Source organism: Scomber japonicus, chromosome 10, assembly GCF_027409825.1.
Source record: "Scomber japonicus isolate fScoJap1 chromosome 10, fScoJap1.pri, whole genome shotgun sequence".
NCBI lineage: Eukaryota > Metazoa > Chordata > Actinopteri > Scombriformes > Scombridae > Scomber > Scomber japonicus.
Window position 1 is genome coordinate 33,438,343 of NC_070587.1, and position 15,697 is coordinate 33,454,039.

The 15,697-nt window shown below is 42.1% G+C and overlaps 2 protein-coding genes across 2 annotated transcripts; one reads left to right on the forward strand and one right to left on the reverse strand.

Moving 5' to 3' along the window:
• The first annotated feature begins 1,914 nt into the window (after positions 1-1,914).
• LOC128366314 (metallothionein A-like) lies at positions 1,915-2,682 on the forward strand. Its single transcript, XM_053326996.1, has 3 exons — positions 1,915-1,986; positions 2,094-2,159; positions 2,493-2,682. Exons 1-3 carry the CDS (start codon positions 1,962-1,964, stop codon positions 2,582-2,584), a joined length of 183 nt encoding a protein of 60 aa, XP_053182971.1. The 5' UTR covers positions 1,915-1,961; the 3' UTR covers positions 2,585-2,682.
• A 7,347-nt stretch (positions 2,683-10,029) lies between these two features.
• Positions 10,030-10,792, reverse strand: LOC128366255 (metallothionein A-like). The gene is made up of 3 exons (XM_053326937.1): positions 10,729-10,792; positions 10,556-10,621; positions 10,030-10,219 (listed from the first exon to the last, which is right to left on the reverse strand). Exons 1-3 carry the CDS (start codon positions 10,751-10,753, stop codon positions 10,128-10,130), a joined length of 183 nt encoding a protein of 60 aa, XP_053182912.1. The 5' UTR covers positions 10,754-10,792; the 3' UTR covers positions 10,030-10,127.
• Positions 10,793-15,697: the final 4,905 nt, after the last annotated feature.

Consider the following 15,697-nt stretch of genomic DNA (forward strand, 5'->3'; position numbering starts at 1 on the left):
CATGTAAATGTCTCACTTGGTCAAAGCTGTGCTGCATCTTCACAGAGGGAGCTGGACACTTTTGGGGACGACCTCATCGTGGTGGTGGTGGTGAATATTCTGCACATGGTTGGTGATGGAATTGCACTGAGCTCCTTCACCACTCTCTCTCCAGTGCAGGTGGTTTAAGGTGTTTTTCTCCTCACAGCCACTTTCCTCCCTGAGTGTGTCCAAATTCTTGGACAGGCCTTTAAAAAGGGTGAATAAAAATTGTGACTGAGATACATTACTATTACAATTAAATGATAAATACTGTAAATTTGATGTTTTCACTTTTTATCAGTTAACCCATCAATAACCAAAATGTATGAAAAATATGTTAAATTCAAATAAACACAAAAACATGATCAATTTACACAGTTCAATATAAACTGTGTAGAACAGTGCAACTACTGGCTCAATCTCACTGTTGCGTCTTGTTGCCTGTCTCAGTATCCTAACGTGTGATTCTTTGAGCAGTTATCCGGTTGCCATCCATGATTCCATCACTTCTCCCTGGTCTGCTGAACTCCGCTCAGTCCTGTGCTCCAGCCAGACTCACCTGACAGAAGTCCCGCTCTGTCCTACCACTGGATTCAAGGAAAGAGACACTCACCTTCATGGATCCAGCCGGTCCTGCCTTGACCACTCTGTTGTCAATAAACCTGTTTGGTTTTTGTTTTGTTCACCACCTAACCTCTGAGTCCAATGTGGGTCTGAACAATAGACATTATGAATGAAGAGAGGGAGCACTGACACTGAAAGCCGGTGACTCTAACCAGTAAAACATTATTTTCTGATTGTTTCACCGCTTGATTTGGTGTAAATATGTCCTTATCAAGCCTCTGAATCCAGATGGTGACTGTGTGGGACTTTGTTTGTTTTTGTTTAGTTTAATAGCTTCACCAGAATACTGACATGCGCACTTCATCTTTCAGTTGATGGGAGGTAACGGCTCAGTGGATTCACACACATTATGTTACAGGGAGAAAACTACGACAGAGTTTAACTATTCATTTCAGATTAATTCCTTCTTCTTTTGTCCTAATTCATGACACAACACTTAAGGCCACACTTTACCTTTATATCTTCGGTTGCCAGTCGTCCTCAGCGAAAACTAAAGGGTAAAAACAGCAGGGAGATAGAGAGCACTGTTATCGCTAATAAAAACATAACATAATAACATAATAACCAAAACATAGTAAACAACGGTCCAAATATTTCCAGACGAGGTAGCTAATGTCCCAGAGTTACTATAATTAAATTAACATTACACCAAATGTCTATTAGGAGTTAAAATTAGCGCTTAAACCTGCCGTTATTAGCCGTTAACGTCCGTTATCTCTGTAGCAAACTCCTCACTTCAGCTACAAAAACAAACAAATGATAACAGCACTTAAAAGTAACGTTGTTTGGTCCGTGTGGTTCAATAATATTAACTACATATCAAAACAGTCATTCTTAATTGACAAAATTTGACAGTGGGAGACTTCAGAGTGAGGCAGCTCCAAGTATAAAATTATAATTGGAGTATAATAAAATGCAATAAAATTCTGAATACGGTATGATATTGTAAAACTTCACAGTAAAAGCATATAAAGTGATAATACATCTAGTGAAATCTCAGAAATAATTTACAGTGTGCTCACCATCATCTATTAATCAAACTGTTATGGTCTTCTTGAGTAAACTTTAGCTTTTATGCTTTTTTGGTTTAGATTGTATTCTGTAATTTAATTTAAGGTGGTGTGCACAAACCTGTTTGTAATGATGAACTACGTGCCTGCGTACAGCGTGACATGCCAGTTTTGCACCCGGTCTTGTTGTCACCGGGACGGTATAAAAGCACCGCCTCCTCTTCTCCCAGTCACAACAGCACTTCCAACGAGAAGAGACATCACTGCTTCACACTCCAAACAAGAGAACTACAACTACTGAGAAAAATGGACCCTTGTGAATGCACCAAGAGTAAGTTAAACAGAAAGCTGTCGTTGGTTTTAATGTTTGGTTTAGTGTTGTTTTGAGACCAGTTGTCGTATATATTCCTAAAGCTTGACCTGTTCTCTTATTTTCAGCTGGAACCTGCAGCTGTGCTGAATCCTGCACCTGCACAAACTGCTCCTGCACCTCCTGCAAGAAGAGTAAGTCACATTACATCTATACTCACACATCTGTCAGCTGGTGACTGAATCCAGTCAAGGTGACTCTTCATGCATTTTTTTTTTCTGTCTAAGACTGAGTCGTCTAAATGTATAGTTGGCCATGCTTTTAATGCTGCCTCTCTGCTAAAGATGTAGAAACCAGGTGGCTGTAATTGGCTTAATTGGCTACATCAGGGGGGTCTTGTCTAATCTACCGCAACACTAGTTGTGTATTATCCTCACCCTGGACTTACAGGGTAGCTTCAACTACTGCTTTTTTTTCAGGAACAGATTAATCATAGGATTTTCTAACTGTTGTTTTTCCTGTTGCAGGCTGCTGCTCATGCTGTCCATCTGACTGCAGCAAGTGTGCCTCTGGCTGTGTGTGCAAAGGGAAGACCTGTGATACCAGCTGCTGTCAGTGAAGAGCCTGCATCAGCAGCACTCCATGTCCATATGATGGAGCCTGTGTGAACTATCTGGCAATCTGATTTGTTGCAACAACTGAGAATTGTCATCACTTTGTTTTGTACTCTTCTTTAATAATGAAAAATGTTTAACATAGCTGTTTGTTGCACTCATTTTGCTTAAAGTGGGTTAACGAGGTCATGAAACTAAGGTCACAATTAGGGCTGTCAGGGTTAACCATTAATCGTGATTAGATTAATGCAATCCATAACGCGTTTATTTCTTTATCGCATTTCAATGTTGCAAGCCTTTTTGTCCCTTCTACTCACCCGTAGACGGCTCCTCTAGCTGTAGCGCTATGCTTTGAAGTGGCCTCCTGCAGTAAACCTACCGCGCTGATGGAAAGTAAGAGAGCTACTGGACTTTTGAACGGCTTTAACTTTAAAACACTTCCAGACGCTTCAGTTGACAAGTCAAAAGTAAAATGCAACCTGTGTCAAACGGAGTTTAACTACCACCGGAGTACGTGGAGTTTGAGTTAGCACCTCCACGCTAAACACCCAGGTGCAGCCAAGCCAGCCTCAGCTCCACCAAAGGACCATTTTGGAGTGTGGGAGTCGCAGCAGAGCCATGATTGATTCCCAGTTAAGACACTCTGGTAAGAAATGCTTTACATTATGGGCTTAAAACTGCCTTCAAATGTAAAACAGGATTTAAACCCTTCAACAGGCAGGGATGGAAAATGAGATCTAAGTAAAATATTTCCACTCATATTTTTAATATATTGTAACGTCCATCAATAAACACAGACGTTAGCCGGTTTAGCTGGCTCTTTCTTCTTTTTTATCACGGCTACTGTGGGCCGTAGCCAAAACAACAAAACCTAATGTAGTAGCTCCTTAGCCACACACATGCTGCTGTCTTCTTCTCAGAGGCTAACAACAACACACCTGCACGCTGGCTGCAAGTCTCACTCTCAAGATGCGTTCAGACACGCGCGGGAAAAACGGCACTTTAACTGAAGAGAACAGAAACTGGCTTACACTCTCAAATTTTATAACACAAAACAGTAACATGCCCAGTTTGTTACAACATTTTGGATTTCATGAGTTGTATCTCCACCAGGATGAGTTGCCCTTATTAAGGTATAAAATGGTGGTAATGATAAAAATACCTAAGTGTTATTTAACATAAAAGTGATACATTCTGGTCATATCACACATACTAGTTTCTAAACTGATTTCTATAAATTCTATCAAAGTATAGACCTACCACAAGCTTCAACAGGATGTTAAAGAGTCTATCTCCTGGTGCACACTGCCTGTTTAAGGGTTAAACATGCAATTCAAAATGTGATTAATCACAATTAACTATGGAAATTCTGAAATTAAAAAAATTAATCATTTGACAGCCCTAGTAAATTAAGCACATCAGTAGGGATTTACCTGCATATTTGCAGGATATGTTTGACCATTTCATCAATAAAAACAAATAAAATACAGTTTCATATGTTTACAAAGCACACTTTGTTGCCCAGGATGAAACCTGTAATTGAAGTGTAAGAAGAAAAAACAAGCAGATATCTACTCTATCTTAAGATATAAAATAGTGCTGGTAAAGAAGAGTGGGGCGGCTTCTCAATGCTACTACTAAGCAGATGTAGATGTCATACCTATATGACAGGTTGATGACACTCTGTCAAAGACCCAGCTGTCTTCTTATGTATAAAGTAGAATTTATACTAGCAAGTAATTCAGAAAAGTAAGGCACATTTTGCTGGTTATGATTGTGCCTTGCTTTGGTTTTATTCATAGTTGTAGGTTATTAAAGGAAATATTAATTCAGTGGTTATTTCAACATGTAGTAACTTAAACCCCCAACAGAAAGCTGTTTAACACATATGTCCTCTCATCTAATATCCTGCTTAGTAGATTAACACTTTACACTATTTTAACTATTATACATATTGGAGTCATTGATTTTAAGATTAAAATGTGACAATGTGTACAATAAAATACTTCTTAAAAATAACAAGAAGGCAGATATGGCCGGAGAATGTTAAGAAATGATTGAGTGTAATGAACAGTGATACTGCATCTCCAGACATAAGTGTAGCTGAATTTGAATAAACCCTCGTTATCAGGGGCACCACCGGACGCAAGATCCGGAAGTTATGATTATTTAATTATACTTAATTAAATACCATAACTCAATTTAATAGATTTAATTAAGGTCAATTTACTGAATCAGTCAGATATCTTTAGGCTCATGAATTCTAGGCGTCAGGGAACTTATAGTGTATTCACACCAGAAATAACTTGCACACACACACAGTTTGTCAATGATACTAACATGCTATTTATTTAAACACATGAATTAAGTAACAATTAATATAGCGTCATGAAAGCTACCTCCTTGAGCTACTACCTTACCGTGGTGGAGGGGTTTGCGTGTCCCAATGACCCCAGGAGCTCAGTTGTCGGGGGCTTTATGCCCCTGGTAGGGTCTCCCATGGCAAACAGGTCCGGGGGGAGGGGCCAGACAAAAGGTAGCTCAGAAAACCCCGATGACGAGTAAAATATTTGGTTTTTTGTGTCCCTTGCCCGGACGCGGGCCACCGTGGCCACCCCCTGGAGCCAGGCTTGGGGGTGGGGCTTGGAGGCGAGCGCTTGGTGGCCGGGCCTTCGCCCATGGGGCCAGGCCGGGCACAGCCCGAAGAGGGGACATGGGACCCCGCTCCCGCAGACCCACCACCAGTGAGAGGGGCCAAAGGGGTCGGGTGCAGCGCGAGCTGGGCAGCGGCCGAAGGCGGGGAACTTGGCGGTCCGATCCTCGGCTGCAGAAGCTAGCTCTACGGACGTGGAACGTCACCTCTCTGGTGGGGAAGGAGCCTGAGCTGGTGCGTGAGGTTGAGAAGTTCCGGCTAGATATAGTCGGCCTCACCTCGACGCACAGCAAGGGCTCTGAAACCAGTCTTCTCGAGAGGGGTTGGACTCTCGTCCACTCTGGAGTTGCCACTGGTGAGAGGCGCTGGGCAGGGGTGGCAATACTTATTGCCCCCCGGCTTGGTGCCTGTATGTTGGAGTTTACCACAGTAGACGAGAGGGTGGCCACCCTCTGCCTTCGGGTGGGGGGACGGATCCTGACTGTTGTTTGTGCCTATGGTCCAAACAGCAGTCTAGATGAGAGCGGTGAGCTGGAGACAGTTTTTCTACGGAAAGAACGGAAAGAACAGAAAGTAAAGGAAAGAAAAGGAAGAAATGGATGTATATTGTTTGTTTATGTTTCACAAGTAAACCTTTTTTGAAAACAAGACAACGCCTAATTCTTTCCAGTACGAATACCTCCCCTCACCCTCTCATGTGGCTTTTGAAAGTCAGAAGGAAAGGCCACGACAGGTGTCCATATGTGCACTTGGCACCAGGACACCCTAGGCCGCAGTTCGATGATTGACTTTGTAGTCGTGTCGTCGGACTTGCGGCCGCATGTCTTGGACACTCGGGTGAAGGGAGGGCCGGAGCTGTCAACTGATCACCACCTGGTGGTGAGTTGGCTCCGATGGTGGGGGAGGATGCCGGGCAGACCTGGCAGGCCCAAACGTATTGTGAGGGTCTGCTGGGAACGTCTTGCAGAGTCTCCTGTCAGAGAGAGTTTCAACTCTCACCTCCGGGAGAGCTTCGACCATGTACCAGGGGAGGCGGGGTACATTGAGTCCGAGTGGGCCATGTTCCGTGCCTCCATTGTTAAGGCGGCTGACCAGAGCTGTGGCCGCAAGGTGGTCGGTGCTTGTCGGGGCGGCAATCCCCGAACCCGCTGGTGGACACCGGCGGTGAGGGATTCCGTCAAGCTGAAGAAGGAGTCCTATAGGTCCTTTTTGGCCTGTAGGACTCCGGAGGCAGCAGACAGGTACCGGCAGACCAAGCGGGGCGCAGCTAGGGCGGTCGCTGAGGCAAAAACCCGGACGTGGGAGGAGTTCGGTGAGGCCATGGAAAAAGACTTCCGGACGGCTTCGAAGAGATTCTGGACCACCATCCGGCGTCTCAGGAGGGGGAAGCAGTGTACCGTAAACACTGTGTACGGTGGGGACGGTGCGCTGCTGACCTCGACTCGGGACGTTGTGGATCGGTGGAAGGGATACTTCGAAGACCTCCTCAATCCCACCGACACGCCTTCCGGTAAGGAAGCAGGGCCAGGGGACTCGAATGTGGGCTCTCCTATCTCTGGGGCGGAGGTCGCCGAGGTGGTTAAAAAGCTCCTCGGTGGGAGGGCCTCAGGGGTGGATGAGATCCGCCCCGAGTTCCTCAAAGCCCTGGATGTTGTGGGGCTGTCATGGTTGACATGACTCTGCAGCATCGTGTGGACATCGGGGGCAGTGCCTCTGGATTGGCAGTCTGGGGTGGTGGTCCCTCTTTTTAAGAAGGGGGACCGGAGGGTGTGTTCCAATTACAGGGGAATCACACTCCTCAGCCTCCCTGGTAAGGTCTATTAGGGGGTGCTGGAGAGGAGGGTCCGTCGGATAGTCGAACCTCGGATTCAGGAGGAACAGTGCGGTTTTCGTCCAGGCCGTGGAACAGTGGACCAGCTCTATACCCTCTGCAGGATTCTTGAGGGTGCATGGGAGTTTGCCCAACCAGTCCACATGTGTTTTGTGGACTTGGAGAAGGCATTTGACCGTGTCCCTCGGGGAATACTTGGGGGGGTTCTCCGGGAATACGGGGTATCGGACTCCCTGATAAGGGCCGTCCGTTCCCTGTATGACCGGTGTCAGAGCTTGGTCCGCATTGCCGGCAATAAGTCGGACTTGTTTCCAGTGAGGGTTGGACTCCGCCAGGGCTGCCCTTTGTCACCGATCCTGTTCATAATTTTTATGGACAGGATTTCTAGGCGCAGCCAGGGTGTGGAGGGGGTCCGGTTTGGTGACCTCAGGATTGGGTCACTGCTTTTTGCAGATGATGTGGTCCTGTTGGCTTCATCAGACCGTGACCTCCAACTCTCACTGGATCGGTTCGCAGCCGAGTGTGAAGCGGCCGGGATGTGAATCAGCACCTCCAAATCCTAGGCCATGGTCCTCAACCGGAAAAGGGTGGAGTGCACTCTTCGGGTCGGGTTCAAGTACCTCGGGGTCTTGTTCACGAGTGAGGGAAGGATGGAGCGGGAGATCGACAGGCGGATCGGTGCGGCGTCTGCAGTAATGCGGACTCTGCACAGATCCGTCGTGGTGAAGAGAGAGGTGAGCCGAAAGGCAAAGCTCTCGATTTACCAGTCGATCTTCGTTCCTACCCTCACCTATGGTCATGAGCTTTGGGTAGTGACCCAAAGAACAAGATCACGGGTACAAGCGGCCGAAATGAGCTTCCTCCGTAGGGTGGCTGGGCTCTCCCTTAGAGATAGGGTGAGAAGCTCAGTTATCCGGAGGGAGCTCGGAGTAGACCCGCTGCTCCTCCGCGTCGAGAGGAGCCAGATGAGGTGGTTCGGGCATCTAATCAGGATGCCTCCCAGACGCCTCCCTGGTGAGGTGTTCAGGGCACGTCCCACCGGTAGGAGACCCCGGGGAAGACCCAGGACACGCTGGAGAGACTATGTCTCTCTGCTGGCCTGGGAACGCCTCGGGATCCCCCGGGAAGAGCTGGACGAAGTGGCTGGGGAGAGGGAAGTCTGGGCTTCCCTGCTTAGGCTGCTGCCCCCGTGACCCGACCCCGGATAAGTGGAAGAAGATGGATGGATGGATGGATGGATGGATGTTTGACCATTTCATCAATAAAAACAAATAAAATACAGTTTCATATGTTTACAAAGCACACTTTGTTGCCCAGGATGAAACCTGTAATTGAAGTGTAAGAAGAAGAAAAAACAAGCAGATATCTACTCTATCTTAAGATATAAAATAGTGCTGGTAAAGAAGAGTGGGGCGGCTTCTCAATGCTACTACTAAGCAGATGTAGATGTCATACCTATATGACAGGTTGATGACACTCTGTCAAAGACCCAGCTGTCTTCTTATGTATAAAGTAGAATTTATACTAGCAAGTAATTCAGAAAAGTAAGGCACATTTTGCAGTTTATGATTGTACCTTGCTTTGGTTTTATTCATAGTTGTAGGTTATTAATGTAAATATTAATTCAGTGGTTATTTCAACATGTAGTAACTTAAACCCCCAACAGAAAGCTGTTCAACACATATGTCCTCTCATCTAATATCCTGCTTAGTAGATTAACACTTCATACTATTTTAACTATTATACATATTGGAGTCATTGATTTTAAGACTTAAATGTGACGATGTGTACAATATAATACTTCTTAAAAATAAGGTAGATATGGCCGGAGAATGTTAAGAAATGATTGAGTGTAATGAACAGTGATACTGCATCTCCAGACATTAGGCATTGACAATTAATTCTACCTTGATATCTATCAGATTGTGAAGAAATGGACCATCCATGTCTGGTAGCTGGCTTCAGGTAGAAACTCAGGGTTTCTTAAAGAAAATGTTCAGAGTCAGTTACCATGGTGACTGACTCAGAGTCTCAGTTACCTCTCTTTCTGGAACAGAGTTTCCTCATCTCAGGGTTAACTTACTGAGTTTTCCATATAACCTGCTTTCTGGAATATCCCCCTGGTGTATTATGCATGCTGGTTCACTGTACTGTAATGCACTTGAGCTGAAGTCAACTTATGTTTAAAGGAACTGTGATGGCCACAGCCACACAATGGTATAATCTAATCCACCTCACACTCCACTTTAGTTTGATTTCCTATACAGGTTCATTTCATTTGCAGCCAACCACACCAAACAATTAACATTACTTAATATCAGTTGTTTTGATTTAGAAGTTTGTTTATCTTGAATTTTCTGCTGTATTAATAATCTCTATTGTTTCAGTTACTGTGAGGTCTCTTCCTGGTGGACCAGAATGCGGGGCTAAGGGAGAGTGCTCAAGGGAAGCCAAATTAGTCAGGCTGGACTACTTCCTACTGCGCCATGGGGGGATTTGGGGTTTAGTTAGGTTGCTTTGTATTTAGTTGCAGTTGGCATCCATTTTGGTTTCCCCTCGGTACTATTTGGTTTGGCTAAGCCACTAACACACACACACATATACATATATACCCTTATGTTGTTTCCAGAGGTCTGTTCAGTTAACACCTCAGTTCTTTGTTGTTATATTGAGTTAAGTTATCTTTTGTTGACTTCTATAGTTTGCCTTGGTTTTTGTAGAAGATTTCATTTTTTGGATAAATAAAAGCCTATTCTTTTGAATTTATATTCCTGTGTCCTCATTTTCTCACTGCTCCATCCCTGACAGGAACTAAAAAGCAAGTCAGGTCTTGACTTACTGCTTCAGCTTTATACACTGCCTACATATTGTAACCTTAGTTTCATGACCTCGTTAACCCACTTTAAGCAAAATGAGTACAACAGCTATGTTAAACATTTTTCATTATTGAAGAAGAGTACAAATCAAAGTGATGACAATTCTCAGTTGTTGCAACAAATCAGATTGCCAGATAGTTCACACAGGCTCCATCACATGGACATGGAGTGCTGCTGATGCAGGCTCTTCACTGACAGCAGCTGGTATCACAGGTCTTCCCTTTGCACACGCAGCCAGAGGCACACTTGCTGCAGTCAGATGGACAGCATGAGCAGCAGCCTGCAACAGGGAAAAACAAAACAGTTAATCCTATGATTAATCTGTTCCTGAAAAAAAAAAAGCAGTAGTTGAAGCTACCCTGTAAGTCCAGGGTGAGGATAATACACAACTAGTGTTGAGGTGGACTAGACAAGACCTCCCTGATGTAGCCAATTAAGCCAATTACAGCCACCTGGTTTCTACATCTTTAGCAGAGAGGCAGCATTAAAAGCATGGCCAACTATACATTTAGACGACTCAGTCTTAGACAGAAAAAAAAAAATGCATGAAGAGTCACCTTGACTGGATTCAGTCACCAGCTGACAGATGTGTGAGTATAGATGTAATGTGACTTACTCTTCTTGCAGGAGGTGCAGGAGCAGTTTGTGCAGGTGCAGGATTCAGCACAGCTGCAGGTTCCAGCTGAAAATAAGAGAACAGGTCAAGCTTTAGGAATATATACGACAACTGGTCTCAAAACAACACTAAACCAAACATTAAAACCAACGACAGCTTTCTGTTTAACTTACTCTTGGTGCATTCACAAGGGTCCATTTTTCTCAGTAGTTGTAGTTCTCTTGTTTGGAGTGTGAAGCAGTGATGTCTCTTCTCGTTGGAAGTGCTGTTGTGACTGGGAGAAGAGGAGGCGGTGCTTTTATACCGTCCCGGTGACAACAAGACCGGGTGCAAAACTGGCATGTCACGCTGTACGCAGGCACGTAGTTCATCATTACAAACAGGTTTGTGCACACCACCTTAAATTAAATTACAGAATACAATCTAAACCAAAAAAGCATAAAAGTTAAAGTTTACTCAAGAAGACCATAACAGTTTGATTAATAGATGATGGTGACCACACTGTAAATTATTTCCGAGATTTCACTAGATGTATTATCACTTTACATGCTTTTACTGTGAAGTTTTACAATATCATACCGTATTCAGAATTTTATTGTGAAATTACCGTAACACAGGAAGCTGCCGTTGAACCTGGAGCTACGTCACTCTGAAGTCTCCCACTGACTCAGTAAAGGTAAGTGTTAATATGTCAAATTTTGTCAATTAAGAATGACTTTTTTGATATGTAGTTAATATTATTGAACCACACGGACCAAACAACGTTACTTTTAAGTGCTGTTATCATTTGTTTGTTTTTGTAGCTGAAGTGAGGAGTTTGCTACAGAGATAACGGACGTTAACGGCAAATAACGGCAGGTTTAAGCGCTAATTTTAACTCCTAATAGACATTTGGTGTAATGTTAATTTAATTATAGTAACTCTGGGACATTAGCTCCCTCGTCTGGAAATATTTGGACCGTTGTTTACTATGTTTTGGTTATTATGTTATTATGTTATGTTTTTATTAGTGATAACAGTGCTCTCTATCTCCCTGCTGTTTTTACCCTTTAGTTTTCGCTGAGGACGACTGGCAACCGAAGATATAAAGGTAAAGTGTGGCCTTAAGTGTTGTGTCATGAATTAGGACAAAAGAAGAAGGAATTAATCTGAAATGAATAGTTAAACTCTGTCGTAGTTTTCTCCCTGTAACATAATGTGTGTGAATCCACGGAGCCGTTACCTCCCATCAACTGAAAGATGAAGTGCGCATGTCAGTATTCTGGTGAAGCTATTAAACTAAACAAAAACAAACAAGTCCCACACAGTAACCATCTGGATTCAGAGGCTTGATAAGGACATATTTACACCAAATCAAGCGGTGAAACAATCAGAAAATAATGTTTTACTGGTTAGAGTCACCGGCTTTCAGTGTCAGTGCTCCCTCTCTTCATTCATAATGTCTATTGTTCAGACCCACATTGGACTCAGAGGTTAGGTGGTGAACAAAACAAAAACCAAACAGGTTTATTGACAACAGAGTGGTCAAGGCAGGACCGGCTGGATCCATGAAGGTGAGTGTCTCTTTCCTTGAATCCAGTGGTAGGACAGAGCGGGACTTCTGTCAGGTGAGTCTGGCTGGAGCACAGGACTGAGCGGAGTTCAGCAGACCAGGGAGAAGTGATGGAATCATGGATGGCAACCGGATAACTGCTCAAAGAATCACACGTTAGGATACTGAGACAGGCAACAAGACGCAACAGTGAGATTGAGCCAGTAGTTGCACTGTTCTACACAGTTTATATTGAACTGTGTAAATTGATCATGTTTTTGTGTTTATTTGAATTTAACATATTTTTCATACATTTTGGTTATTGATGGGTTAACTGATAAAAAGTGAAAACATCAAATTTACAGTATTTATCATTTAATTGTAATAGAAATGTATCTCAGTCACAATTTGAATTCACCCTTTTTAAAGGCCTGTCCAAGAATTTGGACACACTCAGGGAGGAAAGTGGCGGTGAGGAGAAAAACATCTTAAACCACCTGCACTGGAGAGAGAGTGGTGAAGGAGCTCAGTGCAATTCCATCACCAACCATGTGCAGAATATTCACCACCACCATCACGATGAGGTCGTCCCCAAAAGTGTCCAGCTCCCTCTGTGAAGATGCAGCACAGCTTTGACCAAGTGAGACATTTACATGTCAGTCTACAGCATGTGAATGATGCAGCTGACATCCTGAAACTGTTTCATACTTTTTCATGACTGTTCTTGAATGAAAAATCACAGATATGAGATTTATTTTTATCAACAAAGAAACAGCCAAAGTAGTGTAACAAATCTGTTTTGATTATTAAAGAGGCTGCTAGAGCTGTTTTGACATTCCTAAAGAAGCAAAAATTAAAATCATACATTAATCTTCATATAATATTATTCATGTAATATACAACAATAAAAATGCACTTTTATTTTCCTTTGTGCTGGTCACGTTTCATGGAGTTCATGTTGAAACCCTGCTTCTTGTTTTATCATATCATACTTCATAGGTACTAAAACTTTTGGGAAGTCATTTCTTTTATCCATTAACATTTTTCACAATGTTTAAGCCTCTTACTTTTTACTTTAGATATCCTCATGTGTTGTAGGCCTACTCATAGTCCCTTTTTTATACTTGGATTGCTTTTAGCATGCATGCACTACAAGAAGAATGCAGACCACAGGGACTCAGACAACAGATGGAGAGGCCAAGATAAAAGTCCCAAGTACAAGAAGGACGAGTACTGCATCATCTTGAAAAGAGGAATCCCACATATAGTAAGTTACAGTTTTGTTTTTTTTTGTAACTTATTTTTTTTAATTCAAATTTTCTTTCAACAATTAGAGTGTCAGGGCACATCATACATACATAGTTAAACACTCATCCTTATATCAATGTCCTTATTGTTAAGTGGTAATGGTGGTGTCCTCTTCTCGTCTTTTGTAATCAGTCCATTTTCCACATTTATCCTCAAATTGTGTCTCCTGTAGTCTCAGTTTATGTGTAATTTTCTCCATTACAAAAATCTCTTCCACAGTGCACATCCACTGCTCCTCCATTGGGGGGGGGGGTCTATTTTGTACCACATTGTGGTAATTGTAATTTTTTTACTAGCTGACAGCAATACTTTAACAAGATACTCATCCTCTTTCTGTATTGTATCTTGTGTTAGATTCCCCAAGTAGAGTATCCTACATGTTTTTGGTATCTCGTATCCTATTATTTTTTGTAAACCCCACAAAAACGCTCTCCAGCATGGCTGCTGAATAGACACCGCCCCTTTTCTAATCTTGGGGGTTATAAAAAATCTGACCATATTCTTCCAGTTGAATTCTCTCCAGATCCTGGAGCTAGTGGACGTGCACTGTGTTTTACAAATATTAAACCACTCTTCCTCTGTTATCGGTTCTTTTAATTCCTTTTCCCATTTTTCTTTGATATAAAGGGAGGAAGACTTTCTACATGACATCAAACTTTGACTGAGATTACTCTGCATTTTTTACCTCAACAACCTCATTATCAGTATCAGTTTAGTAGTATCAGTATCATCCTTTATTTGCAGGTAGCGATATTGTTCATGTTCATCTAAACCAAATCTATCCCTCAACTTCTCAAAACTCTGCAGTTTAACCTTCAACCATTGTACATATAGTAAGTTACAGTTGAAGTACTTCCACCAAGGAGGTCATTTATTATGTTAACTTGTACACTAAAGGGTTTCAACATGCCATGGACTGATGAGGTTTGTATTATTTCCATTCATAGCTTTGTCAGGCAAACTCTGATCACTTAAAGAAGTTGTTTATATTCTTAGTATTGTTTTATGGTCATGAATTAATGGAATTATAAAATTGATGGTCAAACACAGCATGTTCTGATGACTAAAACAGATTTAATGTAGTAAAAAATCAATAGAATAATAGTTAAAGCACACTGATGAAGTCAAAAGTCTAATTTAAAAAAATAAATCCAGTTTTCTCAACCGATGATGGACAATGTTGCAGGACTGTGTAAAAGTCACTGCTACTGGTCTATTCCAGTGACACCATACTGCCATCTGCTGGTGGGACAGGTCTGGTGGTGTCTAGACCTCAGGAAAATGTTTATTTATTTATGTATTTATTCATGTGTATCACACATCTATTAAAAGGATTGGAAGATGTATTTGTACTAAAATATACATACAAGGACACAGAATCACATGTGAGAATTATATGTGCATTCAAGTACTAGAGTTTTTCTTCTCTGCTCACACTTTGAGCTGTGAAGTGATTCTGTAAAGTTGAGAAGAATTTTACATTATGATTAGCAGAAGTTTAGCAGATGTAGAAGATAGAAATGCCAACAGAGGCAAAATGATGCCTGTTTAGTCAAGCAAAGTTTCACTCTGTCAAACTGACTAACTTTAAAGCAGACGGTTCACTTATCTTGACTTTTAGCTACAGAGAGAGAAACAGAACATTAAGGAGAGAAGGGAAATATAAGTGAGTTCAGGGCTCCAGACTAACTTTATTTACTAGGAGCACTGGAGCCCCTGACTGAAATTTTTAGGAGCACAAGCAGAACATGTGTGGGCACACCTTAAATCAACCTGCAATGCAATTATTCACATTGTTTTAATTTTAAGATGTTTATTATATATATATATATATATATATATATATATATATATATATATATATATATGGCCATGTTTACACTATGTAGTATACATATATATATACATACTATAAACATGGTCATATATTTATATACTATATGGTGTATACATGGCCATATATATATATATATATATATATATATATATATATATATATATGTGTGTTTACATTATATAGTGCTTATATCAACTATAAACCTGAGTAACCAGCTGTTTGAGGTCAGCCCAAAACAAAATGATACCTGGATGCTGACGTCATTTACTGCGTGATGAAAGCACATTCAAACATTCCCCTCTGGTTCATAATGATAGACACATAACTGGTGTTATGTTGTCTTTTGCTCTGGTGAGATCTGGTCCATCCAAATGTAAACTTCAATATTTCTTTTAACTTTCTTTTCTGGTATGTAGTGCTCATATATAGAACATAATATGTTGTGTATGCAAGGGTGTAACTTTGG

What these genes read in the sequence shown, in the direction of transcription:
- LOC128366314 (XM_053326996.1), top strand. Translation starts at nt 1,962, where the DNA reads ATGGACCCTTGTGAATGCACCAAGA. An exon ending in CCCTTGTGAATGCACCAAGA is followed by an intron (nt 1,987 to 2,093) that starts GTAAGTTAAACA and finishes TCTTATTTTCAG; the next exon opens with CTGGAACCTGCAGCTGTGCT. An exon ending in CTGCACCTCCTGCAAGAAGA is followed by an intron (nt 2,160 to 2,492) that starts GTAAGTCACATT and finishes TTCCTGTTGCAG; the next exon opens with GCTGCTGCTCATGCTGTCCA.
- LOC128366255 (XM_053326937.1), bottom strand. Translation starts at nt 10,753, where the DNA reads ATGGACCCTTGTGAATGCACCAAGA. An exon ending in CCCTTGTGAATGCACCAAGA is followed by an intron (nt 10,622 to 10,728) that starts GTAAGTTAAACA and finishes TCTTATTTTCAG; the next exon opens with CTGGAACCTGCAGCTGTGCT. An exon ending in CTGCACCTCCTGCAAGAAGA is followed by an intron (nt 10,220 to 10,555) that starts GTAAGTCACATT and finishes TCCCTGTTGCAG; the next exon opens with GCTGCTGCTCATGCTGTCCA.